General features: G+C 29.9%; 1 protein-coding gene across 1 annotated transcript in view; it reads left to right on the top strand.

Annotated features, from left to right (window-relative positions):
- Positions 1-22,335, top strand: part of LOC145320082 (FMRFamide receptor-like) — a 64,296-nt gene that overhangs the window by 6,176 nt on the left and 35,785 nt on the right. The window contains exons 3-9 of the mRNA XM_080162524.1: positions 4,582-4,644; positions 6,984-7,080; positions 7,818-7,873; positions 10,077-10,147; positions 12,633-12,698; positions 17,751-17,840; positions 22,013-22,105. Of these exons, the coding sequence (XP_080018650.1) occupies positions 4,582-4,644; positions 6,984-7,080; positions 7,818-7,873; positions 10,077-10,147; positions 12,633-12,698; positions 17,751-17,840; positions 22,013-22,105 (536 nt within the window). The remainder of the gene's footprint in view (positions 1-4,581; positions 4,645-6,983; positions 7,081-7,817; positions 7,874-10,076; positions 10,148-12,632; positions 12,699-17,750; positions 17,841-22,012; positions 22,106-22,335) is intronic.

The raw sequence follows: 22,335 nt of genomic DNA, 5'->3' as shown, positions 1-22,335 counted from the left end.
ACTCAGATACATAGATACATAGGTAGATAGATACATAGATAGATACATAGATAGATAGATACATAATGAATTTTATGAACTTTCTTTTCCTTTACAAAAGATAAGAATTAATAAGAACATACATAAAATTGAAAAATTTATGACTGATGGTTTAATGAGATGTAGAGATAAAAAATTTGAATTGTCAACGTTAAGTATTAATGAACCAACTGCTGAAAATATTAGGATATATAATAGATATAGAAATGTCTATAATCGTGCAATAAAAACAGCTAAAAAATTGTATTATTGTAATGAGCTAAAAAAATGTAAATCTGACTTCAGGAAAACTTGGGATATTATTAGAGATGCAATCCGAAAAACAAAAGATAAAGCAACATGTATCAATGAATTGAAGTTTAATGATTCTATATATTTGGATAATGCAGAAATTTCTGAGAAATTGAATGAACACTTCACTTCTGTAGCAAGCAAGATATCATCTAAAATAAATCCTTCTAACATTGATCCATATACCTAATTATAATTCCAGTTTTAAAATGCATACAATAAACCCAAATATAGTTATAGATATTGTTAAAAAAATGGGAAATAAACAAAGTATGGACATTTTTGGCCTGTCAAATTCTTTTTTAAAGAAAATAATTTCTGTTATTGCTCTTCCTCTCTCTCATGTCATTAACCAAACTATTTTAACTGGAAAAATACCTTCTGAATTAAAAATCGCAAAAGTTATACCTATTTTTAAGTTAAAAGGGAATAATTCTAATGAAAAAGCTGATCCATCAAACTATAGGCCAATAAGTTTATTAGCTATTTTCTCAAAAGTTTTAGAAAAAGTCATTTATCAACAACTTTCTTGTTATTTGTTTAGTAATAATATCATTTTTGAACATCAGTATGGATTTCAATCAAAAAAGTCTACAATACACCCTGTGGTACACCTCTTAAATTACATAGCCGAAGCAAAAAACGATAATAAAACTGTAATTGGAGTCTTCTGTGATCTTGCAAAATGTTTTGATACAATTCCACACCATATTTTAATTAAAAAGTTGTCAAAAATTGGCATTAATGGCATTGAACTTGAATGGTTTAAAAATTATTTAAGTAATAGACAGCAATTTGTACATGTAAACAACACTGACTCAACAAAGCTGAAAATAGATAGAGGCGTCCCACAGGGCTCTATTTTAGGACCAATTCTATTTTTAATCTACATAAATGATCTTAAAAACTGTACTGATTTATTTACCCTATTATTTGCTGATGACAGTAATTTTTTAATTTCTGGTAAAAACTTTACAGAGATAAAACTGAAATTAAACAATGAACTTAAAAAGATATCTGATTGGTTTAGGAGTAATCAAATGAGCTTAAATCCTGATAAAACTAAAATTATGATATTTAATAAAAACGAAAATACTATTGATTGGAATGCTCTTAATATTAAGCTAAACTTTAACAATGAAAATGAGTTTGATCCTGAGAAAATAAAAATCTTAAATTATGTCAATTCAAGTAGCAATATTCCTGCAATTAAATTCCTAGGTGTATTTATAGATCCTTCTTTAAATTTTAAATATCATGTAGAACATTTACGTAAAAAAATTTCTAGTTCCTTATTTCTTATAAATAGAGCTAAACATATACTGAATTTAGATAGCAAAAAAATGCTTTTTCATTCCCTTATAAATAGTCATTTACTTTACTGTTTACCTGCCTGGAGTTGTGGTCTTAAATCTACTATGGAACCATTAATTAAATTGCAAAAAAAGGCAATAAGAATTGTTTTTAGTAAGAAACACATCTCACACACAATGCCTTTATTTAAAAAAATGAATGTCCTTCCTTTACATGAATCAGCTAATTATTTGAAATTATTATTTATGTATGATTTTATAAACAGTAAGCTACCAAGTTCCTTTCAAGGTACATGGCTTCGCCGTAACCAATTACATACCAGAAATCTTAGAAACTCAAATATGTTTGATGTTAAAAAGCCGAAGTTTAAATCTATTGAAAGATTTCCTAAGTATCATTTTCAAGAATTATGGAATAACCATTGTAATAATGATTTATTAACCCACAATCAACCAAGAAAAAAATTTATTAAAAATCTAAAAGAATCTTTGTTATCAAGCTTAATTCTAGTGTGTAACAACCCATTATGTCAAGAATGTAGATAAATTTATATTTCTTTTCAATATTGTTTGAAATCTGATAAATTAATCAAAATTTATTTGTTTAAAATTTTTTAAATTTCTATTATTGCAATAATGGTGTGAGACTTGTATGCCCTAATCAATCCTTCCTATTATCATTCTTTCCTCTCCAATATGATTTCATTTATTGCTTATTATCTTTTTTTTGTCTTATTTATATGGCCTGTATGAAAACAATGTGTGAATACACATTACTGCATACTCCTATTTTTTAGGAAACTGCCATTTGGGAAGAAAATATTTTTATAAATTAACCATATCAATAAAATTTATCTGTATATATAAATGTATATAATATTCATTTAATTCATTTATTATTGTAGTTTTTTTTTCTATGTATGTACACCCAAGAATAATAAATCTAATCTAATCTAATCTAATCTACATAGATAGATAGATACATAGATAGATAGATACATAGATAGATAGATACACAGATAGATACATAGATAGATAGATACCTAGATAGATAGATACATAGATAGATAGATACACAGATAGATACATAGATAGATAGATAGAAAGATAGATAGATAGATAGATAGATAGATAGATAGATAGATAGATAGATAGATAGATAGATAGATAGATAGATAGATAGATAGATAGATAGATAGATAGATAGATAGATAGATAGATAGATAGATAGATAGATAGATAGATAGATAGATAGATAGATAGATAGATAGATAGATAGATAGATAGATAGATAGATAGATAGATAGATAGATAGATAGATAGATAGATAGATAGATAGATAGATAGATAGATAGATAGATAGATAGATAGATAGATAGATAGATAGATAGATAGATAGATAGATAGATAGATAGATAGATAGATAGATAGATAGATAGATAGATAGATAGATAGATAGATAGATAGATAGATAGATAGATAGATAGATAGATAGATAGATAGATAGATAGATAGATAGATAGATAGATAGATAGATAGATAGATAGATAGATAGATAGATAGATAGATAGATAGATAGATAGATAGATAGATAGATAGATAGATAGATAGATAGATAGATAGATAGATAGATAGATAGATAGATAGATAGATAGATAGATAGATAGATAGATAGATAGATAGATAGATAGATAGATAGATAGATAGATAGATAGATAGATAGATAGATAGATAGATAGATAGATAGATAGATAGATAGATAGATAGATAGATAGATAGATAGATAGATAGATAGATAGATAGATAGATAGATAGATAGATAGATAGATAGATAGATAGATAGATAGATAGATAGATAAATAGATAGATAGATAGATAGATAGATAGATAGATAGATAGATAGATAGATAGATAGATAGATAGATAGATAGATAGATAGATAGATAGATAGATAGATAGATAGATAGATAGATAGATAGATAGATTGATAGATAGATAGATAGATAGATAGATACACAGATACATAGATACATAGGTAGATAGATACATAGATAGATACATAGATAGATAGATACATAGATAGATAGATACATAGATAGATAGATACATAGATAGATAGATACACAGATAGATAGATACATAGATATATAGATACACAGATACATAGATACATAGGTAGATAGATACATAGATAGATACATAGATAGATAGATACATAGATAGATAGATACATAGATAGATAGATACATAGATAGATAGATACACAGATAGATACATAGATAGATAGAGTTACAGTTAAAGATATTAATATTCCAACCTTATAATCTTACATAAACATATATTTAAGAAATAAAATTTGAAATCTGATCAACGTTATCACATTTCGGGAAAGATAATCTTGAATTGTGTATTCAATGTAAAATATAAAAAAAATATACATATTATAGTTTAGACTTTTTTTACGCCTAAATTACGTATTTTATCTTTATAATTTTAAAGGGACATATCTACTAAATGAGTTATACATTGAAGTAATATTCGCCAAATAATCATCTTTTCTTATTTTTAGCTTAATCAAATAAACACATTTAATCCATTTTTCATGCATCGTGAATTTGATATTTCCTGAATTATGTAATTTATTTAAGTCTAGTAGTAGTTAAAAGATTATCTTTTTATAATTTCTAGCTAGATGAAGCAATTTTAATCGCTTTGACTTGTGTAATGTCTAAACTGCGTAGGATCTATAGAGTCCAGAGAGCAAAGGTTAAAATCTTAACTAATAAGGTTCGTTTAGTGACCAAACGTTTCAACCACTTATTATAATCTACAGATGGGGCATTTTTGTGTATCAGCATCAATTTATCGGTCATTGTCTTATTCCTTTAGATCCCTATATAATTGCTGCACATTTTTAAAAAATTATGTATTTTTTCAGAGCATTGTTGGTGGTTTTGGAATTCTGGGAAATATTATTTCCATCTACGTTTTCAGCCACAAGGTCAGTAAATTTTATAGATAGAAATTGTCGTAATATCTAGATGGTCAATCTAACTCAATTTTGTCAAACTTAAAAAGGATTTTCTGCAGACAATAACCATTATTTTTTTGTTATATACGAACGGGCGACATTATTTGCGATGAAATATTTCGACGTTTTTAAGAGGGCTAATTTTATTCTTGTGTCAAGTAGAAATTCAACTATTCATATCCTATTGGCTGATTTAGACAGTGTATATCTTGGTTATCTCTATTTATATAGGTAATTCAGTTTCTTTAGTATAGCAATTTACAAAAGAATAATTGATTTTTAATTATTAAACACCAGCATCTTTGCACGATGTTTTGTTTGTCTTCTACTTTTTCAAGATATTGAGAAGTAGATTATATTAGAAATATATTAGATAGGATATATTAAAATCTTTTCGTATTAGAAAATAAAAGGGAAAGTGATTTAGGAAGTAAAAGAGAAAGAGAAAAGAAGGAAATAAAGAAAAAGAGAGGGAGAGGGAGTGAGAGAGATTGAGAGGGAGTCAAGAAGAGACCAGAATTGCAATAAAAATAGTAAAATGAATTTTAAAAATCATTTACACATAATTGTAACGTTTCATGCCCCAGTCCTGAAAGCAGTTGGTACCATTTTTACTTTTTTATTTTGATATGGTCTGGACTCGAACCCTACACCCTTCAATCTACCCATAGGCTGTTTATGATCAGTCTAGTCCCTATCCCTGTGGTTATAAGATGCATCGATGTTCTTCAGTATTCCATTAATTAATTAACAACTTCTAATATATACAATTGTGTTGTCTATGAAACTCTTTATCATATAATAAAGCTAGCAGCTACGCCCCTAGAGGACTCTAGGATCAATTAATGTAGGACAAGGCACAATATTGTAGTTACCATAATCCCTAAACATAAAATGGACGGACAAACATACCCATAAAAAAATAAGACTTCCAAACTCCTCCACCAATTTAATCTTTTATATTTTAAAACAAATTAATTACGGGTGGGTTGACACAACCTCGCAAATCTTTTCACCTATCAAAAATATCCTAGTTATAGTTTATTAACACAAGTATATTTAGATAAATTTTATTTATTAAACAATATTTTATTTTGCAAATTTATGTTTGTAAAATAAAATAAATGCGCTAATTTATCTTAAATTGCATTTTATAAAAGTATAGAAGAAGTAAATATTTTGAAAATGTACAACTATTTTTCAAATTTAAATAGGACAAATATGGCGATGAGTAACGCACCTTAGGTTATGTAAATATTTGATAAATGAGATATTGATTGCTTTTTCCATAACAAAAAAAAATTCAAAGTTACATTTAATACCAAATTTAAAAATAAAATATCTGTTAATTCATATTGTGAAAGTGAAATACTTTGTAGCTTCGCTACATCAAATTTGTTATATCTTTCCATATTTTGCTAATAAATTATAGAAATAAAGAAAAATATAATGAAATATATTTATATAACATTTACCTGCGAATCAACTCTTCTAGTCTTAGTGCAAGCTGTTTGGTTTTCTTTCCTATGAAGGTAGTAGATTTCAAACTACTCTCCCATTCTTAATTTATTGATTTCGTTAAGATATGTGTTTGTGCAATTATAGAGTGATGGACGTATGCTGCGGATACGACGGGTGTACACACTCATTAGTTTCAATTATAAACAAGCTTTGCTTCTAACCCAACAACAATAGAGATTTATGTCCACAAATTTATTGGTGGAAAGGTTTAACAATACTAATCTTTCTATCTACAAATTAGGTTAGGTCAATTGCGATATTATTAGATTACTTCAATTTGTATATATTTTGGGGGAAGGAATCAAATATGCAATGGTTATACAGGTTAAAATTAGAATTTCAGAAAATAGACACAATTATACAATACATTTATTATTCAAAGGGAGCGCAGGTACTCTAACCGCTAATTATTGTTAAAAGACACACATAGGTAACAAATACATAAGAATACAATTATTTACTCGGCAACCATTTCATGTAATCGTTCTTGTTATAAAATATGACACTCAAAGAAGCTCGTAACTTTTTTTAGTTGATGAAAGTTAACAAAATCTTCAAATAGAAATAAAAGAAAAAAGTTTTGGCTTTTTCCCTCTAAGTGACTAGTCGAGCACAGTACACCCCCTTATTTTTTTTAATTAGGAAAGGTTAGGCTAGTTTATATTGGATACTGGTTAGCCGCGCAGGGAAGTGCATCAGAGGTAAACACGCCGCAAATAAAATATTTAATTTTTGATTTAAACAATGCATTTGTTACTATATTGTAAAGAAATTATCTGTCTATCTAGAAATTGTCGACGTGTTTCAACAACCTGCTGATCATTCTTGCCACCTTCGACATTGTCTTCATCTCATTCACTGTACTCGACTACAGCTTCTTCAGAGGTATACTCGAAAATTTGATAGTTGTAGTATGCTGTCTGTATCCAAAGATCTCGCAAATTTTCTTAGCAGGCAAGATTGTTATTGACTAGTGGATACGCCCCTAGCATCTAGGAGCTCTGTATTTGACAGGGCAAAGATGGGCTAGAAAAAATAGCTAATAATCATTTCAGGACTTAAAACTATGAATAAAATAGCCTAAAACCATCACAGGACACATGTGATGCTTACCTAATAAACAGAACCCAATCGGTTAAGCAGATCTTAAGCTTCAGACAATAAAACCTTTACTACTTTATATAATAGGATACCTATATGAGTATTTTCTTTGATAGGAAGATCACAATTTTAAAGAGATTCCCAAAAACTTAGTCCCAATAGGTCCAGCGATTAGTGGGATCTTTAGAAACTAAACTATATATCTATAATTCCTAATTATTTTAATATTATGAAATTACTGTTACACAACGCCTATTTCGTATCGTTAGAGCTGGTGAGACCTGTCCTAAAAATTATGTTGAATACCTATGACCTGACCAAATAATGAACCATTAGCATTCGTCTAGAGAATAGCAGCATAAATAACCCTTATTAGCCTTTTAGTTGCTTTAGATAAGTTTTAGGCCATGTATATTAGGTTCTAATGACGTAGAAACCTAAGCTGTGTGGCCGTAAGCAGCAGTCAAAGTTACAAGAAAAACATGTATTTGTTGATTCTACTAGATCTTTTTTTATTCTAGTGTTTAACTGGCCCTGGCCCGCGGACAGTATCAACTGGATTTACATCATTCCAAAGGAAATTTAACCTAAATGACCCGCGACCGTGGCTCAACACATAGCGAATCCGCTTGTCGTTGGGGAGGTGATAGGTTCGAATCTCGGTCCGATACAGCGTCAACTAAATACAAATATTAAAAATGATGCTATGTTATGTGCGCGACATAAATAGTTAGAGTAGGGGGGAATGCCTTGGCCCATAAGCAGACGCAAATCATTACCATGCACAGTTATATATTGTACCGTGTTGCCAAAGGAATCATTGTTCAAAAATTCAGAAAAAGGATAATTATATCATACAAAACTTGTTGCCAAAAAAATATTAACAGCATGATCCAAATTGACGTACGGACTTTTATAAATATTTGACATTATTACCAAATACTCAAATATAAGATGAAGAAATGGTAAACCAGAAAATAGCTCTGATGATAAAAAGTTATTGTATTAAGTTTAATTAATGCCCCGCAAGCATAGACCAATTAATTTAATGAAATAATAATAAATAAAAACATAATAAAGATAGTTATTAGTATTTATACCACATTGCTCATATTATAATTGTAAAAAAAGAGTTTTTTTAGCCATGATAAGTTGTCTAATTATTTAATTAAAATTTTTTTAGTCTTTTTACATAGCTCTAAACATTTCTATGGGAATGTTTATATTTTCCTATGAATTTAAAAATTTGCTTGGTGATTCCTGTAACAATTAGGTACATTGTACAACCTAGCAACTTGACAATAAAGTCTGTACGTCATTTTAGAACCTTTTGTTATTTGGCTTTTGAAAACTTTTTAATGCTAATGCTGATTATATTGCTAATTATTTCTAAAGATTTTCGGAATAAATTTTGGAACGACAAAGCACAATTCTAGAAGCGAACTTAAAGCGAAGCATCTCTAAAATTAAGTCTTAAAGTGTTAGTATGTCCTTATAAAAACATTCTGTATATCACCTTAACCATTCAAATTAACAAAGCTACTCTATAACTTTATTAGCGCAAATTTAACGTTAGCTATCTGGGGCAAACAGCTGAGAGATTGTCAATCATTTCTTAATTTACTTGAAGTAGTTATCATACTTGTTAATATCTAAAACTATTTATCTTATTTTAAAATTCTTGGGAATTTTCAGTTGAATTCAAATTCATTTAGTATTCTTCAAGACAGGGAAAGGAAAATATATTAGGGGAATTTTATGAGTTTCAAAATTATATAACCAGGAATATCTTAAAGGGGTGAATAATGATGTTTTACCCCCCCCCCCCCCTATAAAAACTTTTATTAAATGTTAAAAACAATCGACGTATCAGTTTATTTTATAATTATGGAGTAATGATAATATGTCAGCCATTGTCACTTGTATACAATGCTTTATAGCCGACATAAACTATTTAAATTTCAGGTCGACAGTTTACAGAGAAATGTTTAAATTTGGTATTTAAAAGGTTATAATTCAGAAAGATAAATAAATATTACATGACAAATTCGGTGAATGTTTATCTCTGTTCTTTTACAGGTTATATTAAACAGTACTTTATGAATATTGTAATGTCAAATTGTTTACAAAATGTATATAGAACTTAAAATGCTAACATGATATCTACATTGCAAAGCAATATGATGTCTGTCCGTTCGATTGATATTGATATCTTTCATAAAATATTCTTGGCTTTTTTCTTGGAGGGTGGATAATACATCCCTCAAAAAGAAGAACTGAATCAAACAGTCAATGAATGGAAATACATGGTTAATCTTTCAAACAAATATTAAGAATGGGCGGTTACTCATATTAGATAATGGGGCGAAGCCCCTAGAGCTAGAAACGAAAAAACTACTATTGTTATACAATTATACCAATAACTACTTAATTTAGAGAAGAATCTAAAAATGGTAATTATCTTCAATAGATCCTCGAATAGGGATTCTCTGGTAAATAGAGATAAGGAATGTGTCATATGTGACGTCATAAAGATACCTCTAAAAGGAAGGATGAGAGGAGAATTGGGAAAGGAAACCCCCTAAAAAGAAATGGATTTAGACGTATTTTTATGACTTCATGCATAACCCTTTCCGTATTCCCTAGTAGAAGCAATAATTTTACGTAACATTCTTTGAAAAAGGACAGATGAACCGTCGAACGTAAATAAATATTCCAGTTACAGAAAAGGAATGCTAATTTCCCTTTTATAAACATTGGGTTAAATTTAATTAATTTAGATTCTCTATCCCTTGAATAATATCAGTTTCTGTTGTTCAACATTTCTTACTGTTTTTATCGCAGGAGAGAGGTAACAATTTTTTCAGCGAAGCAAATCTACATGTTTAAAAATCAACATGTTGATTAGTCTGTCAGAAACAATGGGCTGTTAAATACATTAGTCTCCAAAGTTTTTTTATTAACGTTTTCTTATTCATTGCCTTAACTTTGGGGGCTTTGGTAATTTTTTATTATATGGATCGTACGTTTCAACCAATAATTTTGATCTACAGAAGGGGCAATTTTGAGTTTTTTTGAGAATTGGGTATGTATATCAATAATAATCCCTCATTATTTTGTACAAAGTATAATATTATAAAGATCAGAGTAGAGAGAAGGACTGATAGAACGGTTTTTTTTAGTAACTTTGCTCCTTAATTGTCTAGTATTATTTTCTTATTGGGGAACTATTTCTATCTAATAGGTTTCTACATAATTATTGGTTTTTTCTCCAATAAAACGCATTATCTAGATTTTATAAGATTCTCCATGTTCTTTTCAAGTATTTTTCTAAAACTTAATAAATAATGATCAAATATAGAAAATAATACTTAAAAACGCGCTGTAAAAGGTTTTTTCTATGAAAAGATTAAGAATGACAAGTCTAAGCACACAAAATGGATAAAATAATTCTGACAAGCATAAAGAAACGTAAAGAGCTATCCGTTAAGAACTAACGGCCGACCCTAATTATAGAAAATCTCAGCTTTCAAAAATAAAAAGTCTGGGCTGCTATTGATAAGATTTTATGTTAAAAGAGTAATTTAAGTCAAGTCAAGTGATCATATATAGATTTTTACATAGATTGTGTATTGATTGATTTAAAAGGATGTGAATAAGTGTAGAGTAAAATATCTATACATTAAATAATTTTCATATTTTTGTAAATCCGGATTTTAAAGAAAGTTAGTTAATTAAAATGATAATTTTAAAAAGAAAAAGAAATGATATTTGAGAGCAAAAAAATTCAATAATCTTTTAGGAGTTAAATTAGAATAAAATCTTTAATATAATATCTGATTATATCTTATCTATCTTTATACTATTTACATTAGAGAGAGTGGTTCACAAATTAAGATATTTTATTACTGTACCAGTAATATTAATCAAGCGCAATTATAAAGAAACTTTACTAATAACACCTACCTCCAAAAAAAGATTTTCTGGTTAAAAATTGACTTAACGTTCTTTATGTGAATTATTCCTTGCACCAGATCAAAATTAATTAAATATATTGATTTCGAATTTTGAAATATAAATTCCTCATTTATTATCTACATAGTACATATAAGTGGTTATTTGTCTTTGTACTTTTTAATACTCACCATAAGCAAGTATAATTATAAAATGAAAAATAGACATATTTATTCTTTATATCCTATGATCTTCAACCCTCTAAGGATAGAAAGATAATTAAAATATGTAGAAGAGGTATTATCATTGTACTATATATCTAGCATATAATAATGAATACACAGAAAAGATTTATTAAGTCAAAATATAATGGAAATGTTTCTCTCAATAAATTGCTCAATAAATGGTGACGGGTAAGAAAATGCCGTTTCTCATATTTGTACGCGGTCATACGCAATATTTAAATTGTGGCTCAAATTTTCAACAAAAAAAATATTATTTGATTTACTTATTTTCTCTATAAGATGAAAGCAATGCTATATTTTTTAATTCGCTAGGGTATAAAAATACATTTTTCTCACAGCACTAAAACCGAGATCTGAAATTTGCGTCTCCCCTCCAAATACAAAGTTGAGAAACCAATAAATGCTATATACGGATATAGTCTAGCATAGACTAAATTCAGTTCACAACAGTCTGAGCCTGCATATAAGCATGTGATAAGGACTAATTTTATGCGCGTTTTTCGCCGCGGTAGCAAGCAGTTTTGTCGATAGCAGCCTAAAGATATTAAATATTAGTATTTGATCTAACGAAGTTGTTTATCTTTACCAAGTGTATATTTTTATAAATTAAGTTAGTATTATTTTTGTTCCATAACAAATTGTCCTAATCTAATTTATACAAAATAATAAACATTTATTTTGTACAATCTTTTCCTTAGCATTTTTAGTTTCAAAGTTATGGTATCGTGTTATGTCGATGACATACATATATTTAGTTGTTAGATAATGTACTTCAGTTTAATGGTACAGGAGCAAATAATCAGTACATTATAGCTCCATAATGCTTAAATAATATTTGATTTAGAAAATAGCTTTGTTTAGTTTAGTAAAAAGTATTTGTTAGTCATTATATTCCAATTTAATTACAAGGCTTTTCTGTAATTTCAACGTAATTATCCTTGGATTTCATCTTACATATGCTGGCCAGCATTAGTAAAAGTAGTGCAAAAAAATAAGAACACTACGAAAGAAAAAACTTGCAATATTTTAGGCATATAAATATAAGAGCTTATATTACATTAACAGACATCAAGTACAGACAGACCTTTTTTTTAGAACAGGTGCTCTAGTTTTAGATTTTATTCTATGTATTTTTAGATACTTTGCTGTGTGTAAACCAACCGAATACAGAAATATTTCTCTAACCAAGAGAGTTTCAACAAGGTAATTCAAATGCATAATGACATAGTCTAAAGAATAGGTGACTTCATACGCAAAAAGACGTAATAAAAAATAGAATCTACTGCAGTTCACGGTAAAATATTGCTGGTAACGCAATTTTCCAAAAACCTATGAATTTTAAAGGCTGCTAGCTGCCAAACGGCTGAACGTACAGATCATGCTCGCACACTGTTTTAAGCGGCATAAGAAGGCCTACAAATAATCTGGAATAGCCATAAATCAATAATGCATAATTATCTCACAGTGCAGAGAAATGCGCAAAAAATACCTATTTTACGCGTTTTTTCTTCAGTGAAGCTTTCCCTGTGCATCATTGGATCTTGGCTATTCCAGATTATTTGTAGACCTTCTTATGCCGCTTAAAATGGTGTGCGGGTATGATCTGTACGTTCAGCCGTTTGGCAGCTAGCAGCCTTTAAAATTCATAGATTTTTGGAAAATTGCGTTAGCAGCAATATTTTACCGTGAACTGCAGTAGATCCAAAAAATATAATAGCAAATAAATAAGACTGATAATGCAAGAGTAGGAATGGTGACTAGTAGTTTACCAAAACGTAAATTTGGCTGACGGGCAGATATTAATAATATATTAGTTTCGCTCCTAGAATAACTTTCAAGCAATGGTTTCAATAATTTGATTTAGTTGGTTGACTTTAGTGGTTTGAAATATCTTTCAACTTTTAAAAAGTCGTAAAAGTTCTTGTTTTAAAATCTGTAACTTTTCATCTTTTATGATTTTTGTTCACTTAAATTCAATAAATTTCCTTATGTTCATAAAGATTCATAAATGAATAAAATTCTAATAAAAATGAATCTTTTAGCTGCAAAGCTATTCTTTAATAAAGGATAGCTTATAACATCATTAATCATTTGTATATTAAGGCAATATGACAAAAAAATCTTAAATCTGGGGGAAATGCATTATATGTATAAGAATGATTTTATCCCTAATAACCTATCCTCTCAGTCCAAAGATAAAGCCTATACTCACTGTTTACGCCAATGCGTCGGAAATCCCCCCCCCCCTTAATCAAAAATTATTTTTAAAATCAATCATATAAAACTATTTATCTTTGAATTATTTAAGAGCTAAAATTAATCTTAATTTTTTAACATTTTTTTCATTTAATTGCGCTTTTTATGGAAATAATTTTCCTTGTTGATATAACTTCCGTAGTAATCATTTGTTTGAGTAATATAACACTCAAGGGAAATAAGATCCATAAAAGATGATAAACATTATAATAATAAATATATTTTCTATCCTTGTTTTCTCTCTTAGTTTTAAGTGTTTCTTTTGACTTAAAGTATTAGCTCTAGCTCTATTTAATAGAGGGAGGTAGCTAGTATTTGGAAAGAGATCATTATTACTTGGAGAGTTAGGCTAGCCTGACCCAATTTATGCAAGAACCTGCGCATTATCTACGTTAAGCTTTCATAAAAAAGATAACTTATTGTGTTAACTTTAGTGGAAGGGATCTTAATTTAGCAGACAGGCCTACTAAGAAACTACCTATTTACCATAGTAGTATTTACATTTATTAGAAAACATAATTTGAATCCAAAGGAAATTTACCAATTCAAGAATAAGAATGGATGTAGAATATACGTGGATGACAGGGGAAAAGTAGCTTTCTGACATGGAACTTTTTATTGATCAATTCGTTCATCCAGTAGGAGGGGAGGGAATGACGCATAGAGGGTGGAAGGGGGTAATCGTTATTTTAGCCCACTAGAAGTTTCACTTTATAAAAGATATCACTCTGGTGTGAGATCCAAGTAAGAAGAGGATCAGTAGGATAAATAAAAATGAAAAAATACTTAATTTTATCTTTAAAATCGATGCTTTCCTTTATAATGTTTTAATAAGTGTATCATTTCGTCAGTATTACTGTTTATAAATCATTTTTCAGCTTTTAACATTATTCAATTAAAGCAAAAATTGCTCCTATTCCTAATTGTTAAAAATACGAAAGGCCTGCAAATAGATACTTCAATTCCTTTTATTATTTTGTGTATGGTCCTACTAATCTATTATTGTATTACTCTACCAAGCAGATTAGAAGTGCCTTCATTTCCACGCATATATCATTTTAGCAAATTATATTTTTACAACCAGTGGCGTGCACAACGATACATCACGGGGGTGTGAAACCATTTGGGGGTTAAATTTTTAAGGGGGCTGACCTGTTCCTCACCTTCATAATTTAAAACCTTCTAATCATAATGTTTTCAGGAAGGGAGGAGACATTGAGCTGTTTATTACACTACCCCCGCTAGTTGTATTATAACGTTTTCTTATTTTTGGGACTTTATTGAATTTGGATTAGTTGGTTAAAAAAGTTGTGTGTCCAAACGTTTCACCACTAATTGTAATCTACAGAAGTGTTAATTTTGGGGATGTACATCAATTTACCGACCATTTAGATTCCTGGGATCATGGTAAAAACGAAGTAGCGGGTTTCGTTATATTTTCAAAGTAGCTTTTCTCCTACTTCTAGCCATTTGGGAACTATTTCCTAACCCATTAACATTTACCTAACAAAAAATAAGTTAAAAGCTACTGTTAAAATACGACGAAACCCGCTATTTCGTTTTCTTTTCATGATCCGATTCCTGAGATATTTTGTCAGTGGCGTGCGAACCGAAGGGGGCATTTGGGGCAATCGCCCCCCCCCCCTAGCGACCAAAACGGCCCTAAAGCAAAGTGCCCTTGGGGGGGGCACTTTGATTTAGGGGGGGGGGCAAAATTTTACAAAATCTTCAAAATGCCCCCCCCCCCCTAGACAAAGTGCTTCGCACGCCACTGTATTTTGTATTTTTCCAAATATAAACCTGAATGTGATGTGGAAGTGAATACACACCCCTGGACTGAGTATTTATCAAGGACAAAACAATGTAATGCTGTTTATTATCTCTTTACAACAAAAGAGTTTTTTGTTCAATTGTTCTCTCTCACTCTCTATCTATTTATCCCCCCTTTCTCTCGATATCTGTCTATTCTTCTTACAAATCACTTTTCTTTAGAAGCGCAGCTTTTTTATAATTATAAGCTGACCTTATGAGAGGACTTTGGATCCACTGTATATCATAGGAGTATAATAATAACCTTTTCTCATTGGATGGTAATTTATTAAATCTATATTTGTTGATTCAAGCTTGAAGTGTCCAAACTTTTCAACTAATAATTTTTGTCTTCTGGAGTAGAAATTTTGTTTTTCATCATCGGGATGTAAACCAATATATGATCAATTATCTTGTCCCTGGTCAGTAATTTACTCTGTCACTCTCACATGTATAGCATTGTATCGGAGACATTTTTCTACGGGTATCAAAATAAAAAACACAAATCTGGTTTTAATTCTATAATTTTTAATATCCGCGGAGAGCTGTCTATAATAAGATGCGATAAAAAAACTGTTCTTGTTAAATTTAACTTTCTTTTGTTAATCATCTTATCTGTTATTAGCTTGTTATTACTGAGCTACTAATGAATATGTTACCCTGTTTATAAAATGATTTATTATTCTGTCATTTTTCCTTCTTCTCTTGTAACCTTTTCTGCTATAAACATAAAACAAAATATACCAGCATATCACAATCAAAGAGAAAGTAGCAAAAAACTTAATTGTAATTAGTGAAACAATGTAATTTTTTTATCTAACCTTAAACTGTTTTTAAATAGTTTTTGTTTTGTTAATTTTAAAAGGAAAATTTCTTAGCTATTGACAGGTCCTTCGGAGCCAGCAAAACTAAAAATAATTTTTCATTTTACTATCAGCGGAATGCTGTCTTTAATACCTCTATAGTTATAGTGTGCTGAAAACGATGTCTAAACCCATGAACGATTAACTGGTAAAGTCTGTCTTACCCTTTTTTCAACCACTCATGGTTACACCGCCATGGAAAAACCTTGTTCACGCCACTGATTCTAACTTTAAGAACATCTTTACCCTTGTCGTGTAGCTTATCAGATCTGTATGTTAAATTGTACCCCAACAATATTACCGGCTACAACTTTACATATCTACCTATCACGTCACCAGTACAAGAGGAAAATATAATCAATGTCAAAACAGTATCCTCCAAACTTTAAAATAAAACTTTAGAAATAATGAATAAATGTTTGTTAATATCTGTGATTAGATACAATATTACAAATAATATAAAAAAATAATATCATGTATTGTCCCTTGAACCAGCAAGTGAACAGCTGAATCCCCCACCCTTTAAATTTTAGGTTTCTAAATACAACAGGGAATACTAAACCTAAGGGGCCCTATTTCTGAGATGCGAAGCTTTTCATACTGCATATAAAAAATTGGCCTATTATTGGTAATTCAAAATGTATTCTGGCCTCCCATTGGTAATAAAGTCTGTGTATCGCTGTCTATCATTGGTCATTTGTATTGTAAGTCGTCATTCTCTCATAGGCACTATAAAAAGCTTCTGTGATGCACTAGCCTTGTGGTACTCTAAAAATTTTATCCAATTCTAACCTCACCTATATATTTTGGATAAAAAGTTTGTTTTTACTTCTGTTTCGGTTTAAGTGAAATTGCCAAATATTATATATCATAATTTTCTCCCATAATGTATAAAGTTTCACTATTAATAATTGTTTATTTTCAAAATAATACATACTACTAAATTACGGGAGAGTCATTTGGATTAAAATAAAATATCATTAGGAGAGACGATACCATTTTATAACAAAAACAAATATGGGTTTAAATAATTTAGGTTGCATAAAAGGCCTCTATAATAGTTTCCATTATACGTGAGGCGACTCTATAATATCAAATCCTAAAAATGAAAGCATGTCCTTTTACCGTATCCTATATTTATGCAATTTTGCAACTTTATGTACAATTTCTTTCAGACTTAGAAATTAATGATCTGCTTATTAAGTTCTGACACTCTATTAGAGTTATTGTTCGTTTGTCTTTCCCTCTGGTTTAAGATCTTCGCGTTTGTGGATGTTGTCATCCTTGTTTTTAAATGAAAGTTATTCTGTAATTTTGTTGTATTTAGAGTGGTAAGTTATGTTGTTCCAGTGATTGTATTGGCTGTTTCTCTCAACATACCAAAGTTTCTAGAAACTGAATTCACCTATGGAAACAAGTAAGTCTAGTTTGCTTAGAAGCGCAGCAAAGCAATGCTTAACCCTTTACAGTCGGGCCCCTTGCCGCACCTTAATCAGTCGGGGGGGGGGGGGGGGGGGCGTTCAACGCCCCCCCTTATTATCTCAGTTCCTATTAGAGCTAGAGGGCTAAATTTTTTTTGTGCAAGTCCCCTGTTTGATAATGAATTTCCGACCTTTTATAAGTCTAAGTCAATTTTCGCTTCCTTCACCCTTTTATTTAACAACCTTTGTTTTTAGGTCCTTTTTTACTAAAAAATTTCAAACGGCTGTAATTTTCTTATTTTTGAAGCTATAAGAAAATTTTTTTTCCAGAAAATGTTTATCTTTATGTAAATTTTACATTAGAAATATCAAAATATAAATTTCAGCGGCCGCAGCTGTACTTGGCAGCTGTTAGCCGCCGCAGTCGGCGGTCGGCGGGAAAACGGCGGCGGATCTTCATGAAATTTTAATACATTATGTAGACATGTAAGAAAAGCTTAAGTTTAAAATTTGAAGTCTCTAAGTCAAAAATTGCGGCCACAGGAGCCTTTTAAAGATTTCTGGAGACCTGGAGGATCAGGACCTGCAGGATCATACCTGGAACCTGAAAGTGACTTGAACACCTGTATTTTATATAAGGATGTACTACTAGAGGATTTTTTAGTATTTTGGTATGATAAAATGCTTTGTTTTAGTCAAAAAAATATTTTTGCTCTTTACCTGGATGACCCTGCCAGGTTTGCTGGCATCCTGTGCCCGCCAGGATTGAGATATTCAAAAAATTCCAACTCTCAGTTATGTGTCATACCCATACTAAAAAAGTCAAGCAGTTTGGGCTCTTCATCTTTCACACACAGAAAATGAGATAGAAAAAACCGGATGGGGGGGCGTTCAACGCCCCCCCCCCCCCCGACCGTTAAGGGTTAAAAGATTTAGAAGTAAGTAGTGCAACTATAACACACTGACATCTGGAAAAAATAGTTAAAAACTGTAAAACATCAAATTTATATAACATATTTACAACATATATAAAAAATATGTATCATTCTTAAAGTCAACTTTATTTCGAGCAGTACTATATATTAGAGTAATATTTGAAACTAATTTTAACGTCTTTTGTATTATGCAGTGTGAGCAAAACTCGTTACTTTATAATTGTGTCTTAAAATAGTAACTGAATGTATAAATAGCTGTCAAATTGACTGACAAACAGGCAGATAATGAAAACTTGCAGAGTAGATGCGCTACTAAAAATAAGTTAGGTCAATTTTTGTCAGGGATCTTAAGGGATAAGACCCTCAAAAAAAGTATCTTTTAGGATATACAGCCACTATTTTTGGATGGTTACATTATGTCTTTCTGGTAACTGAAGGATGATAAACAAAGAAAAACAAGTTAACTAATTAATTCTTTTTTTTCCACCAAAGAATATAAATTTTAATGGCAAAAAATACTACTGAATGAATTGATTATTTGCAAATTTCAGGCTATTTACTTACCCTTATTTATGAAAAGGATTAATTATGACAGTTGCCCCGCCCCCTTTTTTGACATCTCAATCACTTAATTGGGGATTAATTAAGCTTTTTAGACTAAAAAATCATTATAATGTAATTTCATTTTCCTTATAACTTTTTTGTTATTAAAGTAAGGATTATAAAACAAAAACAATTTTCCTGCTATATTCATAAAGATTTATTTAGTTTTTTAATCTAAAACAATTTTGCCTCATATGTAAGTTTTTCAAAATATCATTCCCATATAAACAACCCCTTAAATAGTGGATGTAAATATTCATTCCCATATAAACGAACCCTTAAATAGTGGATGTAAATATTCATTTATTTCCCTGGTATCTCATTTATATCCCTGGTATCTCATTTATATCCCTGGTATGATTTTAGAAGATTTTAAATTTTTTTTGGAAGATTTTTATAATTTTTATTAATTACTAAAAGAAAGAAAAATTATACCAGGGAAATAAATGAAATTTAAAAACCAAAATTAAACCACATTTTACTAGCATAGAAATGAGTTTTTGTTTAAATGAGAATGATATTCCTGTCCAGTTTTTTGTTTAGGAATGAATATTTCTTACCCGAGGGAATAAATGATGACCTATCGGTCCATCATTTATTCCCTCGGGTAAGAAATATTCATTCCTAAACAAAAAACTGGACAGGAATACCCCATTTATTTCCCTGGTATCTCATTTATATCCCTGGTATGATTTTAGAAGATTTTTAATTTTTTTTGGAAGATTTTATAATTTTTATTAATTACTAAAAGAAAGAAAAATTATACCAGGGAAATAAATGAAATTTAAAAACCAAAATTAAACCACATTTTACTAGCATAAAAATGAGTTTTTGTTTAAATGAGAATGATATTCCTGTCCAGTTTTTTGTTTAGGAATGAATATTTCTTACCCTCGTGAATAAATGATGACCTATCGGTCCATCATTTATTCCCTCGGGTAAGAAATTTTCATTCCTAAACAAAAAACTGGACAGGAATACCCCATTTCACTAAAAAGACTCAAAAAATATGCATAAAAAAATGTTTTTAACTTTAATTTTTTATTTCATTTTTGTATAAAGTTTCTGCTAGTAACAAAAATAATAGGATTTCTATCTTAATTTTGCCAAAAAAGTTGTTTTAAGTTAAAAGTTACTTTTTGCTCAGTCACTTTTTCTAAACTTTAGCTCTAAAAATCTCCAGTGTTAATGGAGGTAAAATAAATTTTTTTATATATGCTCGTGTGGAAATGTACAGAGAACACGTATACATGCTATTTTTGATGATACATTAAGAAGTAAGGGCTGTATACCCTAAAAGATACTTTTTCGTGGGTCATACTGTATACATCCCCAATAATGATAAACAATTACCCTTATTTAGGATTTTAACTATTGGAGGAAGAGTTTATACACTTACAGTTAGTATTTACTAATCAAGGGCTAATAAAAGTACCCAAAGAGTGTAAGCCAAATATTGTGAGAATGTGTTTATAAATCTTTGGGTACCAGTATAATTTACAAACCAATATCCCCTCCCTCCCTAATAAAGTTTGTACTATAATTTCCAATTACGTAGCACTCATAAAAATCTAATTATCCCCCTTTTTCTTACATTTTCTCAAGAAGATAGAAAAATATCTGAAAGAATATTTCTGAGCTTCGTTCTTTCTCTTTCTTAATGCGTTCATATTTTATGGAGGGTTGGCCGTGTCCCCACCCCAAAAAAATCTGTCTAGGGTATAACAATATAAAAATGTTTCTTGACACATATACTGACAGTCTGCTAATTTAGTAAAATTCATTGTGATTCTTGCAAAACTGTATGTAACTGCTCCTAAGGATATGTTATTTTTACATAAAAAAAATTTAAGAATCGGGTACAGGGTAGTCTAACCACCAAAAAAAGGATATAAAATACATGGATATTGTGCCAGGGGAAGTTTTGTCGTCAATATAGGTTGCTAATATATGTAGTTCTCAGATAATTATTCAAAATGTTTCTCGTTCGTCTATACGGGGATTAAGGGGTAAAGTCACAAGGGTGGGCCGGGGGGTATGGGGTATTGTTATATTAGCCAGCTTGAAAAAAAAATTATCAATATCCACGTATTTTATATCCATTCAACCAAACTATTTTTCAACTTTTGTACAAATGATAAATATAATAATTCCATATAATCTGTCTCTATTCATTATTGTGCTTAGTCCACCCTTTCTGTAATTTCATTTCTAAACATGAAAAGAAATCCTAATAAGTAATATGTACTTTCAATCTTTCTATTCGAAGTTTTTTTTGCAGCAAAATATGTACATACTTGCGTCAATAACGTCTTATTCGGCTGCTATTAAAGTTACATGGCTGTTTTTATCTTGTGCAAATTCGATCATGATATTTATTTCAAATCGGCTAAATTTAAATTGTGTAGATGCAGCTGAGTGTGGTCTAGGTTTATTAGGTGGCTTATGTCAGCCGTTCGAATGTCATTGAGGCTATTAAGGCTAAGCACCTCAGGCTTTTGAACTCTGAATATATAATTTTTCTCTTACTTGGGCTTGCTTACTTTGGGGAAATTATTATGGATTTGTAGGTATACATATTAAAATGTACCTGATTGTTATAAGAATCACAATGAAATAAATTTTTCTAGAACTGGTTTGAACGCTGGAAAGATAACCGGATTCAAGGTGTCAGATATTAAGAGTGATGTCAACTATATCACATACTACACTTTTCTCACCAGGTACAGAGAGTTGCCACACTACTCTATAACTTACAATATCGTGTACATTATGATAATTATATCTTTTGCATTATCAAATTTCTAGTGGCATCACCCCTGGCCTCTAATTTTTTTTCCCATTAGAGGAGGAATCAAGGAAAGTGGCAAAAATTTGTACTATTTTTGTATTTTTATGCACGTACATCATCTCAGATCTCATATTAAAGACATATATTTTATAGATAGAAAGA

Source organism: Acartia tonsa, chromosome 5, assembly GCF_053477335.1.
Source record: "Acartia tonsa isolate MP-2025a chromosome 5, ASM5347733v1, whole genome shotgun sequence".
In the NCBI taxonomy this organism is placed as follows: Eukaryota; Metazoa; Arthropoda; class Copepoda; order Calanoida; family Acartiidae; genus Acartia; species Acartia tonsa.
This window is presented reverse-complemented; position numbering and strand designations above follow the sequence as displayed.